Source organism: Myxocyprinus asiaticus, chromosome 10 (genome assembly GCF_019703515.2).
Source record: "Myxocyprinus asiaticus isolate MX2 ecotype Aquarium Trade chromosome 10, UBuf_Myxa_2, whole genome shotgun sequence".
Lineage (NCBI taxonomy): Eukaryota > Metazoa > Chordata > Actinopteri > Cypriniformes > Catostomidae > Myxocyprinus > Myxocyprinus asiaticus.
Genome location: NC_059353.1, coordinates 52,420,001 through 52,440,581, shown reverse-complemented (window position 1 = coordinate 52,440,581; position 20,581 = coordinate 52,420,001). Strand labels below are relative to the sequence as shown.

General features: G+C 39.1%; 1 protein-coding gene across 1 annotated transcript in view; it reads right to left on the bottom strand.

Annotated features, from left to right (window-relative positions):
* Positions 1 to 4,285: 4,285 nt before the first annotated feature.
* LOC127446998 (actin-related protein 3) overlaps positions 4,286 to 20,581 on the bottom strand; it is an 18,729-nt gene continuing 2,433 nt past the window's right edge. Inside the window, exons 2-12 of the mRNA XM_051708423.1 lie at positions 19,990 to 20,045; positions 19,740 to 19,864; positions 13,778 to 13,888; positions 13,023 to 13,118; positions 12,830 to 12,937; positions 8,624 to 8,767; positions 8,364 to 8,537; positions 8,177 to 8,269; positions 7,944 to 8,069; positions 7,774 to 7,857; positions 4,286 to 5,037 (exon numbers count right to left, since the gene is read on the bottom strand). Coding sequence (XP_051564383.1) covers positions 4,942 to 5,037; positions 7,774 to 7,857; positions 7,944 to 8,069; positions 8,177 to 8,269; positions 8,364 to 8,537; positions 8,624 to 8,767; positions 12,830 to 12,937; positions 13,023 to 13,118; positions 13,778 to 13,888; positions 19,740 to 19,864; positions 19,990 to 20,045 — 1,213 coding nt within the window. The 3' untranslated portion in view covers positions 4,286 to 4,941. The remainder of the gene's footprint in view (positions 5,038 to 7,773; positions 7,858 to 7,943; positions 8,070 to 8,176; positions 8,270 to 8,363; positions 8,538 to 8,623; positions 8,768 to 12,829; positions 12,938 to 13,022; positions 13,119 to 13,777; positions 13,889 to 19,739; positions 19,865 to 19,989; positions 20,046 to 20,581) is intronic.

Below are 20,581 nucleotides of genomic sequence, written 5' to 3'. Positions count from 1 at the left end.
AAACATCATCTGCAGCCTGAAACTGAACTTTTGATCAGATTTTAGAGAGCTATAGGATGCTCCCTTGCTCCCTATTTAGTGAATGACTTAACCTCCAGTGTGCTGTCTGTCTACACTGGTCTCAGAACAGTTTGAAATGCACCTTATTTTCATCCTAACTCCATATAAAGCCTCTGAAAGCAATGTCTCAATGTGATAATGCACAGTAAATATAGGATGTTTGAACTGAAACTGAGCATACAGTCCACGTACGTGGTCATTGTGTTTAACAGCATGCCGTTTTGCGATAAATCGCTCAAATTAAAAAAATGGCATATCAGATGAAACTAGAGACTCTAATCTTTTGACTCAAACAGGTTTTAATGTAAAAACTTAATGAGGTTTCTTACCAGATGTAGTTTTGTTGCTGTTTCTCCCAAAGACAAACTCCACTGTGGTCAGTGCCATGTTATTTGGTCACATGACTCCATACATCAAAAGTTTAACCCTTTAATGACAGCACAGAGTCTCCTGAACTGAGATCAGTCAGTTTATATTAAATTAAATTATGCGTTGCATATAGCGAAGCCAAAACGTAATGTCCACGCAGGTGAACATGGGGTCTCAGGAGGTTAAAATGACCCATTTTATCCCAATAATTGACAAAAAACAAAAACTTAAAGAGGTACATGCACGTTCTTACACTGGTTATGCTTAAGTCGACAACACGTGTGGTCATGTAAACGCAATAAATGTAAGCGCAGCATAGTTCTAGCAGGAAGACTAGCAGCTGTACATCATTGCACCATTAGCTAGGTAACTCCTAACCAATCACATGTAAGCCATTGCTTTATAAGTCTGCTCACAATCTATCACATTGCTGTTTCAGTTGTGCTAACACGGCAACCTCCACCACCCCACCACCACCAGTCGAGTCCCGTCCTGCACGGGGGTAGGCTCCTCGCCCCTGTCTCCTATCTCCGGCAGGATATGACGGTTCCAGAGACAACTTCTTTGGACCACCAGACGGGGCTTACGCCAAAGAGAGACATTACATTTTCTGTTTTATATTCATCAAATAAATGTCATCTTGAATTTCACTCAAGTCTGCAAGTCTTGCTGATAGAAATGACCTTCCTTTACTGTGTAAGGTCATAAATGGCATAAGAATAAACTGGTCGATACAGGTAGATTTTTGCCCATTACGCAGATTTCACGTGGCATGTAAACACCTTTACCGGTGTTCTCACTGGCTTATCCAATGTGCACACGTGTTGAGCGCATGTCTCTTCACGGTTTGACGTCAAAAGTAGAATATAATGCGATTATTTCAAATCTAAAGTGAACAGTTTTCTTGCTTTGTCAGATTTTTTTAAATAAGCTGATTTTTGGGAGTAATCAGCATATTGGTGTGCATGTAAACGTGCTCATTGATATTGGCCTTAATAGTACTTGGTATCAGATGGAAAAAAACTGGTTTTGCCCATTTATAATATAAAGATGTTTTTGCCACCACCTACTGGTGTAAATATGTAATGTCACAGTGATGAACCAGACCTCCACTCGCATTATTCTGGTTTGAACACCATGAACACAAGCAGAATAATACAAACAGTAAATCATATTCACAGTTTTCCTGAGCAAACACGGGACAGACCATGATGATTCTGATCACCGCTGGACTGTTTCCTGGTTCCAGTCTCCATAAGAAACAATGTTAAAACTATCGAAACGAGAGATCCAGACAGAGAACAACAACCATTTTAAGTGTTAGTTGGAGTAATAATGATGTTGTTGGCTGTCATACTAACTCGCAGTAGTTCATGATATCAATGTAACTAACCTCGAGCCATCGCTTTATTTCATCTACACACTCAGGTGAGGCGCTGTCAAAACACGGTCAAGTACGGTAAAGTAGCGGCACTATAGAACATATGTTTTGATTTGTTTTGATGTTTTGGTGACTGAATTGACTAAACATCACATTATCTGGTAAAAACATACACCGATGTGAGTGAAAACACTGAAGACTGGAAAATAAAATAGGCTCCGGTATGAATCGTGGAACACTTCAGCGTTCAGGAAAAAGGTTGATATGAGCACTCTTGGAACAGTTCTCGTCCAATCAGACTTGAGGACCGGAATGTAACATTATATACTGCGCTGTAATATTATTATGCAGTAATATATTGTGCAATATCAAAGTGTGTAAATTAAACATGGACTCACCACCACAGGACTTTATCAGCGGTCTCCATGTTTCTCTTCAGTGTATTTTTACTCTTATTATCTTGTCTTGGTCAAAACACCTCCATGTAAACTGAAGCAGGCGCTCGTGAAGGTCTTTATTTTCTATTGGTTTTGGTTTTTTGTGCACTAAACGTGGTTGAAAAAACAAAAGTAAACAAAACTGTTTCATGAATGCTTCTGCAAACTCCATGGTTGATATGTTTACATGACATGACAGCAGTGTGACACTAATATTCATCTAAAACTATTTTAAACCATTTTTAAAATTAATCTGTATTTTTATGGAGAGACTACGTGGAATATTTGTACTTTTGTAAATATATCAAATAGGCAAAAAGGTGACTAAAATGGTAATAAAAAATAAAAAATAAAAAAACATGGTCAGTTATAGATATTCCTGTTTAAACATTTGAACATAAAACTTGATGTTGAAAGAGTGTAATATAAATGAGCTTGAATCCGTCTGTTATATCTGATGTTTTCTAGAAAAAACACATCTGATGGTCATGACAAGATCTTGTTGGTTTGTTTTGCAAAATCTTACAGAGACTTCTGTCTTTGTAACAGAAGATACAGCTTCATCACTGTTTTATATCAGAACATTTATGTCACAAATGTGTATCTGATAATAAATGAGGTCGGTGCAAGACATACAGCTCATGTAACGTCTGATTACTAAAGACATTTTGTAGAGGATCTCCTATAAGCGTGATAGATGTGTTCTTCTAGAAAAAACGAGAGAGAAAAGCAATGCACATATAACATTTGGGTTGATTTCTCATTTACAAGCATGCAGTGGATATAATTCATTGCAATAAACGTTGCTGATAAAAACAATCACGTCTACTTTAATTACTGTATTTTCTCACCACCAGTACCTGCCTGATTCCTCACACCTGATCTGAACATGTGAGTGTGACGTGTTCTCATTCTCAAGCTCCCGCCACACATGTACATTTATATTATCTTATAGTTCCCACACATTTAAAGGGATAGTTCACCCAAAAAAGAAAGTTCTCTCATCATTTACTCACCCTCATGCCATCCCAGATGTGTTTGACTTTCTGTCTTCTGCAGAACACAAATTAAGATTTTTAGAAGTCCATACAATGCAAGTGAATGGTGACCAGAACTTTGAAGCTCCAAAAAGCACATAAAGTCAGTGAGTGTGGAAAGAGCTGTTTCAGTGTGAAATCAAGGAGCTGCCTCTCATTGGTCAACAGATGCTTACGTCAGAGTGTGTTGTGGTAAAGGTGTTCTTAACATTCAATAACTGTCTTCAAAGAGACCTTTCTTTTCTTGGCAGAGTCCTTCAAACTAAAGCAAAGGCATTATCTCACTATATATTCCCTGACATCTCAGTATATGTTCATGATGACTCCTGCAAGCAAATAAAGTTATGTTTAAATTCTTTTGTGGAAAATAAGCACCAACACTTGAAAAATGGGGTTTTATGTGGTTATATATATATATATATATATATATATATATATATATATATATATATATATATATATATAGTTAGATGTCTGATGTAAACGACACCAAAGTTAATTGGGTTAAAATATGTATTATTTAGTTCACTCAATTCTGTTCAGCACTTAATTCCCCATAATATCTTTAAAAAAGGTGGGAGGTTTTAAGTTCCTGTTAACATATCATTTTTCTCCCTCTAAACTCCCTGTGAAACTCTCCTAATTTCATGAACAGGCTCTTTTTTCCCCTCCTAAAGCAAAGATATGGAATAATATAAAGAAAAAGTCCCTCTGGCAAAAGCATAGATAGATTACTGATGTGTTCGATCAGGATGATCATTACATTACTGAAAGTGATACCAGGTGCTCGTTCAATTAATGACAAATCATTGATCATTCGGAAGAGCTGTGAAGACTGAATAAATTATTATAAGTATACATGATGTAGCAACAAATGAAACGGATCATTCCTAGAGGAAAATAATTTTTAAACACCATAAGAGAAAATATGAATTGAGTTTTGCCAATGATAATCTTAATAAATATGAACCCTTTCACAACACAAACGGTGTCGGACTATATTCATTAGAAACCATGAGCTTTTATTGCAATGTTTGTCTTTACACTTTCAACAAATGTGTGTCATCTGTCTTTAATCGATCACAACAAACTTCTCTCTGCTGGTAATACTGTTACAATCATCATTCCACTCAAGCTCATATCCATGATATTGATTTCCAATCATGAATAAATGACATATGAAGGTAAAAGCAGTCGAGTATTTTAAACGCTATGAAGAAAATCCAGTATATGTTTTTCTCTCTCTCTTCAAACGTTTCTTTTACTCACAACTTTGACAGATTGGACAGAAGCAAACTGGAGAGAGAAACATTCTTCCTCAACAGTGACTCATGAAACATTAAAACAGAGAGACAGGAAGTATCCACACACACAGTCCAATTAGTGATTCTCAATAATGATGATGATGATGATGTCAGTCCAGTCTTCATCATGAATCTCATGATCAGAGTTCAGTTACTGTCACACATTCACACAAGACTGAAGATGTTCAGTTCTTTAAATCAAATCAACAAAAACGCAAGAAAACGCTTGTTGTGGTTTTGGAAACTTTTTTTATCACATTTACTCTGAGGACCAACAATAGAAAACATTTCTAATTTCTGCATCAGTGTGTGTGTGTGTGTGTGTGTGTGTGTGTGTGTGTGTGTGTGTGTGTTTAAGACATGACACCAAACACAGGATTGTGGCGACAGATGCTCGGGCCGATCTCTTCATAATCCTTCTTGGTGTGACACACTTGATAGAACTCCGGCTAAAAGAAACACAAACAGTCAGAGAAGTGTTTCAGCATCCTGCAGTCAATGTTAATGTATTGATCATTAACTAACGATGTTCCTTTGATGAATGAATGAATAAATAAAGATCTCTCACAACAAACTCTACAGCTAAAACTAGTTTTAAACTATTAAATATAATCAAGTTCTTAAAGCACATATTCATCAAGATGTTCTAAATGAAATGTAATAAAATGTCTTTTATAGGAGCAGGAAAGAATAATTACATTTTAGAGTCAGCAGCAGTTGATCTATTTGTTATTCTTTTCTTTGAGATCCACTTATAACATTATTATTTTACATAATTTAGTCTGAATGATCATTTTCCACCCGTTCTCTGACCCTTACAATTAAACAAGCCGTTCTTTTGCTTTTGTGTCTTTAAGACTGCTATGTAAACATCCTCTTCACATGTGAAATGAGTACAGCACTTTGCTGACACCATCAGCCTGAAGTCAACTAGTCAGACTTAACTAGACAGAATTAACAGTGGCAAGAAAAAGTATGTGAACCCTTTGGCATCCTCATTTGGCATCAATGACCTCAATCAAGTGTCTCCGGTAGCTGCGGATTAGACCTGCACAATGTTCAGAAGGAATTCTGGATCATTCTTCCTCACAGAACTGCTTCAGCTCAGACATATTCTTAGGATGTCTGGTGTCTCTCTTGAGGTCATTCCACAGCATCTCTATTGGGTTAAGGTCTGGGCTCTGACTGGGACACTCCAAAAGGTGGATTTTCTTTTTTTGAAGTCATTCTGTAGTGGATTTACTTTGATGTTTAGGGTCATTGTCCTGCTGCATCACCCAACTTCTATTGATCTTCAGCTGGCACACAGACAACCCTGACATTATCCTGTAGGATATCTTGATAAACTTGGGAATTCATTTTTCCCTAAATGATGGCAAGCGGTCCAGACCTGAAGCAGCCCCAAATCATGATGTTCCCTCCACTGTACTTCACCACTGGGATGATGATTTAATGTTGGTATGTGGTGCCCTTTTTAAACCATATGTAGTGCTGCATGTTTTTCTATTCACCCATAGTTTCATCAGTCCACAAAACATTTTACCTTTTACCATTTACATATTTACATTTTCTTGTTGGAAAGCAGCAGCTTCCTTCATGATGTCCTGCCATGGACACCATACCTGTTTAATGTTTTCTGTATAGTAGACTCATGAACAGAGATGTTAACCAGTTCTAATGATTCCTTCAAGTCTTTATCTGTCACTCTAGGGTTCTTTATTACCTCATTGAGCATTCTGTGGTGTGCCCTTTGAGTCATCTTGACTGGACAGCCACTTCTAGTGAGAGTACCTATAGTACTAAATCATCTCCATTTATAGACAGTTTGTCTAACTGTGGACAGATGAATATCTAAACTCTTCAAGATAACTTTGTAACCCTTTCCAGCTTTATGCAAAGCAACAATTCTTGATTGTAGATATTCTGAGATCTCATGATCCACATCAGCAGATGCTTCTTGTGACAAACTCAAAATGTTTCAGTGCTTTTTATAAGTCAAAGTAGCTGTAACCCACACCTCCAATCTCATTTCATTAATTGGATGCCAGGTTTGCCAACTCCTGACTCTAATTAGCTTTTGTTGACGTCATTAGCCTAGGGGTTCACATACTTTTTCCAACCTACACTGTGAATGTTTGAATGATGTATTCAATATGTACAAGAACAATACAATAATTAGTGTTTTATTAGTTAAAACAGATTGTATTTATTCATTACTGTAACTTAAATGAAGATTTAAGAATTTATACATAAATGAAGGTAATTCCAAAGGGTTCACATATATTTTCTTTCCACTGTATAAAACAAAACAACCCAAATATTACTGTTATGCAGACCTGGATGCTGTTCACTCCTTCAAGAACACGATTCAGCAACAGTTCGAAAAATGATAAGTTGGAGGCCACTAACATGAAGGAAAGGAACCGCCTGCAGCTACAGGTAGTCCAGACTCCAGACTAAGCGAAATATGTTCAGAAACTTTTGTTAACTGTGAGCTACATTACAGCTCGATGTATGTCAAGCTATTGTGACAATTCTAACTAAGGTGCTTATAAAGAGATAATGTCATGGTTGATATTTATTTCATACGATCCGTTCACAATCAAAACAACACTGAGAACTTCGGTTATTATTTCCTCCTCAGATGTCAATCAACTACACATGTTTCCATGACAACCTATAGCACCCCAGGCACAGTCTAGCTGGCTATCACATGACCACATATAGCTACACTGATATTTTTGCACATATAATTAGCTAAAACCCATTACATTGTAGTGAATGCAGCTCTATCTATAGCGTACTGTATGATTGGATGGGTATGGTACAGGGATTTCTGCTGGGTCGGGTGTGTGGTGGTTTGGGGTTTGAACAAGGTCACAACTAGTCGAATTCAACCAACTAATGGGCTCGACTATTCAACTATTAAAAATTAGTTGTCGTGCAACGCCTACATTGCTGTGTTGACACATTCACACACACGAGCTGCTTTTAATAACAGCCTGTTTATAAAGCTGCATTACAGATTCATAAAACAATGAAAATGGTTGAGATCAGACTGAGATGTATATAGATCTTGTTGAAAATAAACTAATGTTGTGATTCTTTAGAAGGATCTGCAGAGCAGCAGGTGCTGTGATGTAACGGGAGAGTGTGTAATCAGTTGAGGTGTGTGTGTAACTTACAGTAGATGCCAACATAGATCCTCCAAACCACACAGCGTATCGCTGCATGTGATGAGTGATGACTTGGACATCGATTGGTTTGGGCTGTGAGAGAGAGAGTGAATGTTCAGTTGCATTATGAGTCACATGTGACTGATAACCAAACACAGATTCACTCTTCAGAACGTCACCTTGAGTTTTCCTCCACTGAGCTCCTCGCTGAGTTTCAGACGAGCGTCGACCGTTCTCTTCAAATCTCTCTGCAAACGACGGCCGAAGTCACGGAACATGGTGGAACCGCCCGACAAAACAATGTTCTGAAAACAGAGACACCCGTTCAAACACACAATATCGTACAATGTAGAAGCTGCATCACTTAAGTTAATAAAACACACTTGTGAGGGAAAGTTTGATGATGTCTGACCTTATAGAGTGGACGACGCACATCGATTGGACAGTTCTGAATGACCTCATCAACCACCTCAGAAATTGGCTGAGTGAAATCAGGATTAGCAAACTGAAAGAGAAAAATAAGAGAAAGAGTGAGTCACACTGACTTCAGTTTAATAAAGTGTGTGTGTGTGTGTGTGTGTGTGTGTGTGTGGACATACCTCAGGATGGAAGAATATTTCGGGTCCCAGGAAGCGCTCGTATCCCACATCGATGGTGAACTCTTTCTTACTGATAGCGTTGATGCCAGTGTACTGTTTGATCCATTTAGATCCATCTGTGTCGTATTTATTAAACTCCTTCACCAGGTCAGGACACACGTAACTGAAGCGCTCCTACACACATCAGACATAAGCACTCATTATAATATCATATAGTCTAGAAGACTCATGAACACACACACACACACACACACACTCACCTTGACGGCTTTGGCGGTCTCCAGCGACTGTTCGGGTGGAATGCCCACCTCTCTCTCCCTCAGTAACTGCTGTGTGAAATACGTGATGTCACGACCTGCGATGGGAATGTGTTTAATACAGCTGCCAATCACGTAACCCTCTGCCTGTGAACCAATCAGATTTGACAATCAGTCAGATGCATTAAATGTTATCAGTGGTCTTGATTTACTTCATCAGAATAAAACACATGTAGAGATGATATTCCACTGGCTGGTAAATATTCAGATTTGAGTTGCTGATGTCACCATCACTTTAGTTGAACCATGATATGCCACAGTTACATGTACATTGAATTTAAACAAGGTTACCTCTGATTTTAATTAAATCTTTTCCACAGACTATTTCCACAACATTCTTTGTTTTACTGCATGGCTCTACAGACCAGTGTAACACATCGGTGTACAAGTATTTCAAGACATCATGAGAGTAAAGTCATTCTCTGTAATGAGTGTCCAAAGACGAGATCAACGCAATCTATTTGTCACTGAATAATGTCTCTTAATATCCTTTCTGTTCTTTACAGTCCGTTCTTGTTAAACAAGTAAAAAGAAACATTTAATTGTAATCACACATTACACGGATGCGGTAAAGAATCAACTCAACTGAAACACTTCTGTGAGACGCTCGCTGAACCAACCCCATTCTTAAAGTGACAGTACTGTTTTAGCACTTGTTCTACATATCAGTGTAAACTCAATGTTAAATACTTAGTAGATGGTACAAATAATGCATATATAAACAACGAATATGTGGCAAAAAACATCTAAATATTTATACACAAACATTTATTAAAGGGTCAATCATACATTATGAAACATATTATCTTATAACGCTGCCTTTATCATATTTGATACTCTATTTTCTAAAGCCAGTACATCATTAACAAAACCAAAATTTGCCGAAAATCTTGTTGTTTGCAATGTACTAAATGTCTGCTGCCACCTGTTGGACGTTTCCAGGGATTTCTTGATTGAAAAATATTTTTAAGAATTTTCATAAAATGTCAACTTTTGTATTGTATGCACTCGTATTTTATGTGAAATCTTTGGTGATTTTAATAAAGTAAAAGTGACAGTAATGATTATATTGTTACTGATATTTTAAAATGAGTATTTGATGAATATAAGCAACTTGTGCTTGGTTAAAATTTTGTATATTATTTTATTGAAAATCCCCTTTGAAATCCATGTATTAAATATGATTCAACAGACTTTTGAGGAATATCTCTCAATCATCATTACATTACATTCATGCACACCACAAAACAAATCACAGAGCTTTAAAATTCTGACATATACATTTTATAAGATATATTTAAAGTGTGAACTAATATTTCTGTGTATTTGTCATTATAAAGATCTCATTATTTTACATTATAAGCTATTATGATGTCATCTTACCATAAGTTCATGAGACCCAGCGAAAAAAGTTTTACAATTTCCCTTTTTTAAATGTCAGTATAGTGTTTGGTGCATTAAATACAGTTGTGCTCATAAGTTTGCATACCCGTGGAGAATTGGTAATATATGTACCATTATTAAAGAAAACATGAGTGAGCAAAACACATTTCTTTTATTTCTTATGGGATTCATATTCAACTGTAGGTTATAACAGAATGGCACAATCATAAAACAAAACATGGCAACAAAGAAAAAATTAAATGACCCCTGTTCAAAAGTCTGCATACCCTTAGTTCTTAATACTGTGTATTGCCCCCTTTAGCATCAATGACAGCGTGCAGTCTTTTGTAATAGTTGTCTATGAGGCCCCAGATTCTTGCAGGTGGTATAGCTGCCCATTCGTCTTGGCAAAATGCCTCCAGGTCATGCAAAGTCTTTGGTCGTCTTGCATGAACTGCATGTTTGAGATCTCCTCAGAGTGGCTCGATGATATTAAGGTCAGGAGACTGTGATGGCCACTCCAGAACCTTCACCTTTTTCTGCTGTAACCACTGGAGGGTCAACTTGGCCTTGTGCTTAGGGTCATTGTCATGCTGGAAAGTCCAAGAGCGTCCCATGTGCAGCTTTCGTGCAGAAGAATGCAAATTATCTGCCAGTATTTTCTGATAACATGCTGCATTCATCTTGCCATCAATTTTCACAAGATTCCCCGTGCCTTTAGAGCTCACACCCCCCAAAACATCAGTGAGCCACCACCATGCTTCACAGTGAGGATGGTATTCTTTTCACTATAGGCCTTGTTGACCCCTCTCCAAACATAGCGCTTATGGTTGTGAACATAAAGCTCTATTTTGGTCTCGTCACTCCAAATTACAGTGTGCCAGAAGCTGTGAGGCGTGTCAAGGTGTTGTCATTTGTGGCATTGGCGCAGTAAAGGCTTCTTTCTGGCAACTCGACCATGCAGCTCATTTTTGTTCAAGTATCGTCGTATTGTGCTCCTTGAAACAACCACACCGTCTTTTTCCAGAGCAGCCTGTATTTCTCCTGAGGTTACCTGTGGGTTTTTCTTTGTATCCTGAACAATTCTTCTGGCAGTTGTGACTGAAATCTTTCTTGGTCTACCTGACCTTGGCTTGGTATCAAGAGATCCCTGAATTTTCCACTTCTTAATAAGTGATTGAACAGTACTGACTGGCATTTTCAAGGCTTTGGATATCTTTTTATATCCTTTTCCATCTTTATAAAGTTCCATTACCTTGTTACGCAGGTCTTTTGACAGTTCTTTTCTGCTCCCCATGGCTCAGTATCTAGCCTGCTCAGTGCATCCACGTGAGAGCTAACAAACTCATTGACTATTTATACACAGACACTAAGTGCAATTTAAAAAGCCACAGGTGTGGGAAATTAACCTTTAATTGCCATTTAAACCTGTGTGTGTCACCTTGTGTGTCTGTAACAAGGCCAAACATTTAAGGGTGTGTAAACTTTTGATCAGGACCATTTGGGTGATTTCTGTTATCATTATGATTTAAAAAGGAGCCAAACAACTATGTGATAATAAATGGCTTCATATGATCACTATCCTTAAATAAAAGACAGTTTTTTGCATGATCAGTCATATTTTCAAAATCAATGATAAAATTTCACAATTTCTGCCAGGGTATGCAAACTTTTGAGCACAACTGTACATATGATAAAAAGAATAATTTATTAATGTTGTATTTGATACTGTGATACATTTCAATGCATATTTATAGAGCAAGAAGAGGAAGTTGTCATGGTCAAACTCACAAACATTTATTATCTCTGAAAACCCCAGAGAGTCCTCTGATAATACCCCAAGATTTACCACTGTAGAAAAACTTACATAACAAATATCCTACACAAAAATGAATTGCTGGCTCTCAAGAGGAGAATGACCTTTAAACCCTAATGCATCAAATATCATATATAATTTATTTTTTTATTTTTTTGAAGATTTCTTTTTATAGTTTGTCTAATGGTACTAAAAACAGTTTAAATGTAAAAAAAAATAAAAATAAAAAAAAATAGAATTGTGACAATTCTTTCATCTGTCAGGCTTTACAGGGTTAAGTTCCATAAACACGTGTTTACGCAGCACTGACCCGACACGGATAGTTCAGTCAAATGTCCTGAAACTGGTGCATTAAAGGACTAAACATAAAGAATTAAAGAGAAAACTACTTTGAGAGAAAACCTGTTTGTGTGGAACTCAGCACAAATATAGCTTCCTATATCTGCCTTTTATTAGATTTAAGCAAAACATTTTAAAATTAAAAATAGATTTTTCATTAGGGAGATGATTTTAAAATCATTTGTGTCAAGAATCACGATTTGTAACAGAATCGATATTTTTTTTCCAACCTCTAATTTTCAGTTGCATTACACTTAATGTGTCATCATGTCAAAAGTCAGACGAGTCAAAACACACATTTACTAGCCAATCATTTCTCCGATGTGTCCATAGAGGTCTGTAAATATCTCCATAAATAATGCAGCTGAATGTTTATTTACAGCAGAATCAAGTCTGTCATTTCACTCACTGAATCATGAGGATACTCAGTTTATCTGTGGCTTGCAGTGTTTGTGAGAGTGTGTGTGTATGTATATGTGAGTGTGTGTGAGTGTGTGTGTGTGTGTGAGAGTGTGTGTGTGTGTTGTGAGTGAGTGTTGTGATTGTGTTGAGTGAGTGTGTGTATGTGTGTGTATATGTGTTGTGTGTGTGTGTATGTGTCTCAGACGCACCACTGGAATGACGTGAGTAACCCCGTCTCCGCTGTCGATGACAGTTCCTGTGAGTGTTCTCTCACCGACCTGACGAGACGTCCATGATGCGGCCAGAGCCAAAACCGCCTGATAAACAAAAACACACACGACATCAGCAAACACACATCAACATGAACACTGTACCTGTGTGTGTGTGTGTGTGTGTGTGTACCTGCACAGCGATGTAGAGTCCCGGCACATTGAAGGACTCAAACATGATCTCAGCTGTGTACTCTCGGTTTTCTGGCGTGTTTAATGGAGGTTCAGTCTGAGAAACAAATAAACACCATCAGATCACATGACCGGATCAGACTTACAGGAAGCTGCAGTAGAGTTTATACTCTATATGTCACATGTGTGCAGAACCACAAGCAGTTCATGACCTTTACAGTCCCTCATTCTTTGAATTAAGGTGAAGATACAACATTAACTAGAAGATTAGTGGGGTTTTTTGTGATTTTCTCCCCAATTTGGAATGCCCAATTCCCAATGCGCTCTAAGTCCTCGTGGTGGCGTAGTGACTCGCCTCAGTCCGGGTGGCGGAAGACGAATCTCAGTTGCCTCCACATCTGAGACCGTCAATCCGCGCATCTTATCACGTGACTTGTTGAGCGCGTTACCACTGAGACGTAGTGCGTGTGGAGGCTTCACGCTATTCTCCGCGGCATCCACACACAACTCACCACACGCCCCACCGAGAGCGAGAACCATATTATAGCGACCACAAGGAGGTTACCCCATGTGACTCTACCCTCCCTAGCAACCGGGATAATTTGGTTGCTTAAGAGACCTGACTGGAGTCACTCAGCACACCCTGGATTCAAACTCACAACTCCAGGTGTGATAATCAACATCAATACTCGCTGAGATACCCAGGCCCCCAGAAGATTAGCGTTTAGTGGAGGTTAAAGGTCAACTGTCACTCACCAGTAGGAAGTAATGGTCCTCAGGTTCAGCTCTCAAGTATTTAAAGATCACCTGCTCCATAAATCTCTCCATCAGATCCCAATCCTCCACGATTCCATGTCGGATCGGCCACTACAGATACAGGAAGAGAATATTCTCTGATATTATGAACAAACACACTGCATCAATATTAAATAGTATTTTATGACACATGTACAGGATTCACACCCTTTTTGACCACTGAATTTCCATGACCTTTCCAGGAATTTGTGATAACTGTATTCATATTCATTTTGAATTCATGCCAGGAAATGTTGAGAAGACGGTTTATACAGTCAGTCATGTCCTGTTCAAAACATAAACGCACATCTGTAACTAAAGATGAAGCGTTTCTCTATAGATGAACATTACGTTTACTGCATAAACTGTGATCGTGTGTTAAAGAACAACATGACTTTGAGCACTGTTGATCTGCTGCTAAACTGAGAATATTTGAGCAGAAAAGACAATACTCTCATTTCTAAAGTGTATTTAAATGATATTTAATCAGTAGGCTACATGCACATGCTTCAGTTTCATGTTTTCACCTTCTAAAGTTAGGAATTTTTCTCCGATGAATTGTTGATGTTTTAAGTTTACATTAGAAGGATTGATCAGTCAGAAGTCAAACTTTGTATAAGTAAAGCTTTGATTGAAGAAAAATATGCATCTATGTATTTTGAGTTTCACGCTGTTCACCACATACAGTTTATTGTTGTTATTGTTAGTAATAGTGATTAAATGATTTTCATTCCTTCGTTAATGATTGTCGATTAAGAAAACCCACTGCGAGCATCGTTTACTCTACAGAAGAACAATATCTAACTTATAAAATATTGTAGAGCACAGAAAAACTAGAAAATAAATCCAATTTTAAAATTCCCCGTGATTTCCAGGTTTTCTGTGAGGGGACCCAGAATTCCTGTTCACTTGCTTTCACATGATAAAGAAAACATTTATTTATAGAGCACATTTAAAAACAGGGTTAAGTTCCATAAACACGTGTTTACGCAGCACTGACCCGACACGGATAGTTCAGCCAAATGTCCTGAAACTGGTGCATTAAAGGACTTAACAAAGAATTAAAGAGACAAAACTACTTTAAGAGAAAACCTGTTTGTGTGGCACCCAGCACAAATATAGCTTCCTATATCTGCCTTTCATTAGATTACATATTAAGCAAAACATGTCATGGAGACGAGCCGGTGCTGGTCAAGCTCCGTCGGCACTCCTGAGCATTCATCTAGCGAATCTCCGCTGTCTTCTAAGAAAACGGATGAACTACATCTCCTCACCCGCAACAAGGATTTTTCAAACTCTGCTGCCTTGTGCTTCACAGAAACCTGGCTGAGTGAAGCCATTCCGGACAGCGCGTTACATCTGCCGGGCTTTCAGCTGTTCGGAGCGGATCGCATCGTGGAGTTAACGGGGAAAACGAGAGGCAGTGGAACATGCTTTTACATCAATGAAAGTTGGTGTACAGATATAACAACATTAAAGAAGATGTGCTGTCCTAATTTGGAAGTGCTCTTTATAACTGTAAGCCTTTCTACTCGCCACGGGAGTTTTCCTCGTTTATTCTGGTGAGTGTTTATATCGCGTCAAACGCGTGTTTGAACACAGCGCTGCAACAGCTGGCTGATCAAATCACAGACATCGAACAACAACACCCGGACTCTGTTATTATTATTCTTGGGGATTTTAACAAAGCAAATCTCACACGTGAACTTCCCAAATACAAACAGCACATTACATGCCCCACCAGAGACAGGAACATACTGGATCATTGTTACACAACAATAAAGGATGCATATCACTCTGTTCCTAGAGCAGCTTTGGGACTCTCTGATCACTGTCTGGTTCATCTTCTTCCAACCTACAGGCAGAAATTAAAATCTGCCAAGCCTGTAGTAAGGACTGTAAAGAGATGGACCAATGAAGCAGAGCGAGAACTACAAGCCTGCTTTGACTGCACTGATTGGAGTGTTTTTGAAGCTGCAGACACCAATCTGGACGAGCTCACAGATACTGTTACATCATATATCAGTTTCTGTGAGGATATGTGCATTCCTACTAGGACTTATTTAACATTTAACAGCGAAAACCCATGGTTTACAGCAGAGCTTATGCAGCTTCGTCAGGCCAAAGAGGATGCTAACAGGGGTGGGTATAAAGTCTTGTACATTCAGGCCTGGAACACACTGAATAAGGGAATCAGAGTGGCTAAAAGAAGATACTCTGAGAAGCTGAGAAACAAGTTTTCAGCTAACGACCCTGCATTGGTGTGGAGTGGCATGAAACAACTCACAAATTACAGGACTCCTACCCCCAACCCTGTGGTGGACCAACAACTGGCTGACGACCTGAACGTGTTCTACTGCAGATTTGAAAGGCCCAAACTCACACCCCACACCCACTCTGACCTTCACTTCACACAAACACCAACACCTCCTGCAACCCCCCTCCTCCCCCCTCCTGCTACTCAACCTGCACTTAAGATCTGTGAAGATGACGTGAGCCGTGTCTTTCGACAACAAAGGTTAAGGAAAGCACAGGGCCCAGATGGCGTCTCACCAGCATGTCTTAGATCCTGTGCTAACCAGCTGGCCCCCATCTTCACACAGATCTTCAATAGATCACTGGAGCAGTGTGAAGTCCCATGCTGCTTCAAACGCTCAATCATTATTCCTGTCCCAAAGAAACCAAAAATCACAGGACTTAATGACTACAGACCTGTTGCCCTGACGTCTGTGGTCATGAAATCATTTGAGAGACTGGTGTTGGCCCACCTGAAGAACATCACTGGACCCTTTCTAGATCCCCTTCAGTTTGATTATCGAGCAAACAGGTCTGTGGATGATGCAGTCAACATGGGATTGCATCATATCCTGCAACATCTGGACAGACCGGGGACATATGCAAGGATCCTTTTTGTGGACTTCAGTTCAGCTTTCAACACCATCATCCCAGCTATACTCCAGAATAAATTACACCAACTCTCTGTTCCCACGTCTATCTGTCAGTGGATTACCAGCTTTCTGACGGACAGGCAGCAGCTAGTGAGACAGGGGAAACCCACTTCCAGCACCTGTACAATCAGCACTGGTGCCCCCCAGGGATGTGAGCTCTCCCCACTACTCTTCTCCTCTACACCAATGACTGCATCGCCAAGGACCCCTCTGTCAAGCTCCTGAAGCTTGCAGACGACACTACTGTCATCGGCCTCATCTGAGATGACGATGAGTCTGCATACAGAAGGGAGGTTGAACAGCTGGCTGTCTGGTGCAGTCAAAACAACCTTGAGCTGAACACGCTCAAAACGGTGGAGATCATTGTGGACTTTAGGAGGAACACCCCAACACTGACCCTCCCTCACCATTCTGAACAGCACTGTGGCAGCAGTGGAGTCATTCAGGTTCCTGGACACTACCATCTCACAGGACCTGAAGTGGGAGACACACATTGACTCCATTGTGAAAAAGGCCCAGCAGAGGTTGTACTTCCTTCACCAGCTGAGGAAGTTCAACCTGCCACAGGCGCTGCTGATACAGTTCTACTCAGCAGTCATTGAGTCTGTCCTCTGCACTTCAATAACTGTCTGGTTTGGTTCAGCTATGAAATCAGACATCAGAAGACTACAAAGGACAGTTCGGACTGCTGAGAGGATTATTGGTTGCCCCCTGCACCCCTTCAAGAACTATACACTTCCAGAGTGAGGAAAAAGGCTGGAAAAATCACTCTGGACCCCACTCACCCTGCCCACTACCTTTTTGAACTGTTGCCTTCTGGCCGACGCTTCAGAGCTCTGAGCACCAGAACCGTCAGGAACAGGAACAGATTTTCCCTCAGACTATCCATCTCATGAACAGTTAAAATGCCCCATTGAGCAATAACTATGTGCAATACACAGTTTAGTCTTTCTTATATTTATCCAATACATCCAACCTCTTCTGCCATTACATTCCCTTGCACTGTATATAACAGATTTATATTTAGTTTTGAACTACGTATGTGTATGTGTATATCTGTGTGAGTATATGTATGTGTGTGTGTGTATATATATATATATATATATATATATATATATATTGTCTTATTGTGTATTCTATATATACTTTATTTTCTATTCAATAAAAAAGAAAAAAAAAAGAAAAAAAATATTATCTCTGTCTTGTTATTGTATAGTTTGTGCAGTGGAAGCTTCTGTCACTAGGGTTGCAAAATTCCAGGAATTTTCAAAGTTGGAAACTTTCCATGAGAATTAATGGGAATAAACTGGAAATTTGCAAAATTGCAAGTTAGCCTATAATAATGTAGTTGAAAAAAAAAAAAACATCTTGCAGCATAATCTTGGTTAAAACAACCAGATTTTATGCAAATTCAGTTGAATTTCTACCCTGTGCATTCTTCAATATTATGCACACAGCACACCGCATACTACACAGCACTCCGCATACTGCACAGCACACCGCATACTGCACAGCACACCGCATACTGCACAGCACACCGCTTACTGCACAGCACACCGCTTACTGCACAGCACACCGCTTACTGCACAGCACACCGCTTACTGCACAGCACACCGCTTACTGCACAGCACACCGCTTACTGCACAGCACACCGCTTACTGCACAGCACACCGCTTACTGCACAGCACACCGCTTACTGCACAGCACACCGCTTACTGCACAGCACACCGCTTACTACACCGCACACCGCTTACTACACCGCACACCGCTTACTACACCGCACACCGCTTACTACACCGCACACCGCTTACTACACAGCACACCGCTTACTACACAGCACACCGCTTACTACACAGCACACCGCTTACTACAGCAGGACTATTGAAGCCACACTACTGCATTGAGCCCAAGGACTACATCCAGTCAAGTAAGTTTTGATGATGTTACTAGGGTAAATATATTTGATCTATGGTATTAAAGTTTAACTAGCAAATACTAAATCAGAATGTGTTTATACAGCAGCTAGCTAGCCAGTAAATCAGATATGATAAATGTAAGCTAGCTAACACCATTTCATTGACAGTTTAAGAGGCTAGCTATCATGGTGCTAGCTAGTTCAACTGTGATGCTGTTTCTTCTGCTAGCCAGTTTTCTGTTATCATACAAGAACATAAGCTATAGTTTGATTTAGCATGCTGATTGAGGAGTGTTCATCTATTCATCTAGCCTATTTCTATTCATTTGTCCATCAGTTGTAAAATATTTTTACCATTCCAGAATATTCCAATTGTTTAGCTAACTATTGATATATCTGTGCATGGCATTGCATTAGTGTTTTCTAATCTTATTCTACAGAACAATGCCACATGCGCCATCTGATGTGTGGATACATTTCACCTCAGCTAATGTAGAAGGAAAGGCCGTGTACATTTGCAAATACTGTGCAAAGACCTATGTTAAGAATGCCACAAAGATGCAGCAGCATATAGCCAAGTGCCCAAAGTTTTTTCCAATATTTCCAAAATTCCCCAGCATAACTTCCCATGGAAAGTTTCTGGAAATTTACCGGAAATTTTCCGCCCCTTTGCAACACTATCTGTCACCAAGACAAATTCCTTGTGTTTGTAAGCATACTTGGCAATAAAGCTCATTCTGATTCTGACAATTACCATCCAAACTAATGCATTTGGGGAAGAGAAAGCAGTAAAATCGTGAAAATATAACCATAAATGTATTTATTATTACATAAGTCTCATGAAAACACATCTTAATGCAAGATGGATCCATTTCTAGAATGATGTCAAAGATATAAAAATATCAACTTAAACATTTTTTTCCCCATTTAACATCTTATTTCATCTCGTCTTGAGCTAGTGAATGTGTCACTGTGTGTGTGTGTGTGTGTGTGTGTATGTGTGTGTGTGTGTACATGTTTTTCGTGGTCATTTGTTAAACAGCATTGATGAATCACTCACTTTGGTGGCGTAGTTGGGTTTATCGATGGCCTCGTCTCCGATGAAGAAGTCTAGGTCATCGACTCCCTTCATCATCCTCCTCTGGGCTTGATCGCCCACCTTCGCCGACTCTTTAATGGCGATGCCTGATTATAGAGAGCAGAGGATAATGGGAAAATAGTGATTATTCAGAAGAGAATCAGATGAACAAACACACGAGTGGTGACGCTGTCAGTGTCGTGATCATCAATATTTATTTACAGACACTCACATGATGGAACGATGAACTGCGGTTCTGTGTTTCCTGCATATCCTAGTTTAGTGTACCTGAAACACACACACATTGTTATTCATTTGCATCTAACACACACACACTAATAACCGAGTGACCACCACCACCTGAAACACACACACAAATGATTAGAGGTAGATTACATATCAGATTTACAGATTAATCAGTGCCGATAGCTGCTTTTTGGAACTATCGGTTATTGGCAAAAATATACCAAAAATTACTGATAATTTTCATAATTTCGTGCTTTCAAAATAAGAGTCCCTGGTGTGTTTCAGGCTTGTTTATACTTAAAGGGATAGTTCACCAAAAATTTAATTTCTCCCTCATGCTGTTCCAGATGTGTATGACTTTCTTTCTTCTGCAGAACACAAATGAAGATTTTTTAGAAGAATATTTCAGCTCTGTAGGTCCATACAATGCAAGTGAATGGTGACCAGAACTTTGAAGCTCCATAAAGCACATAAGTCATTATAAAAGTAATCCATACGACTCCAGTGGTTTAATCCATGTCTTCTGAATTGATATGATAGATGTGGGTGAGAAATGGATCAATATTTTAGTCACTTTT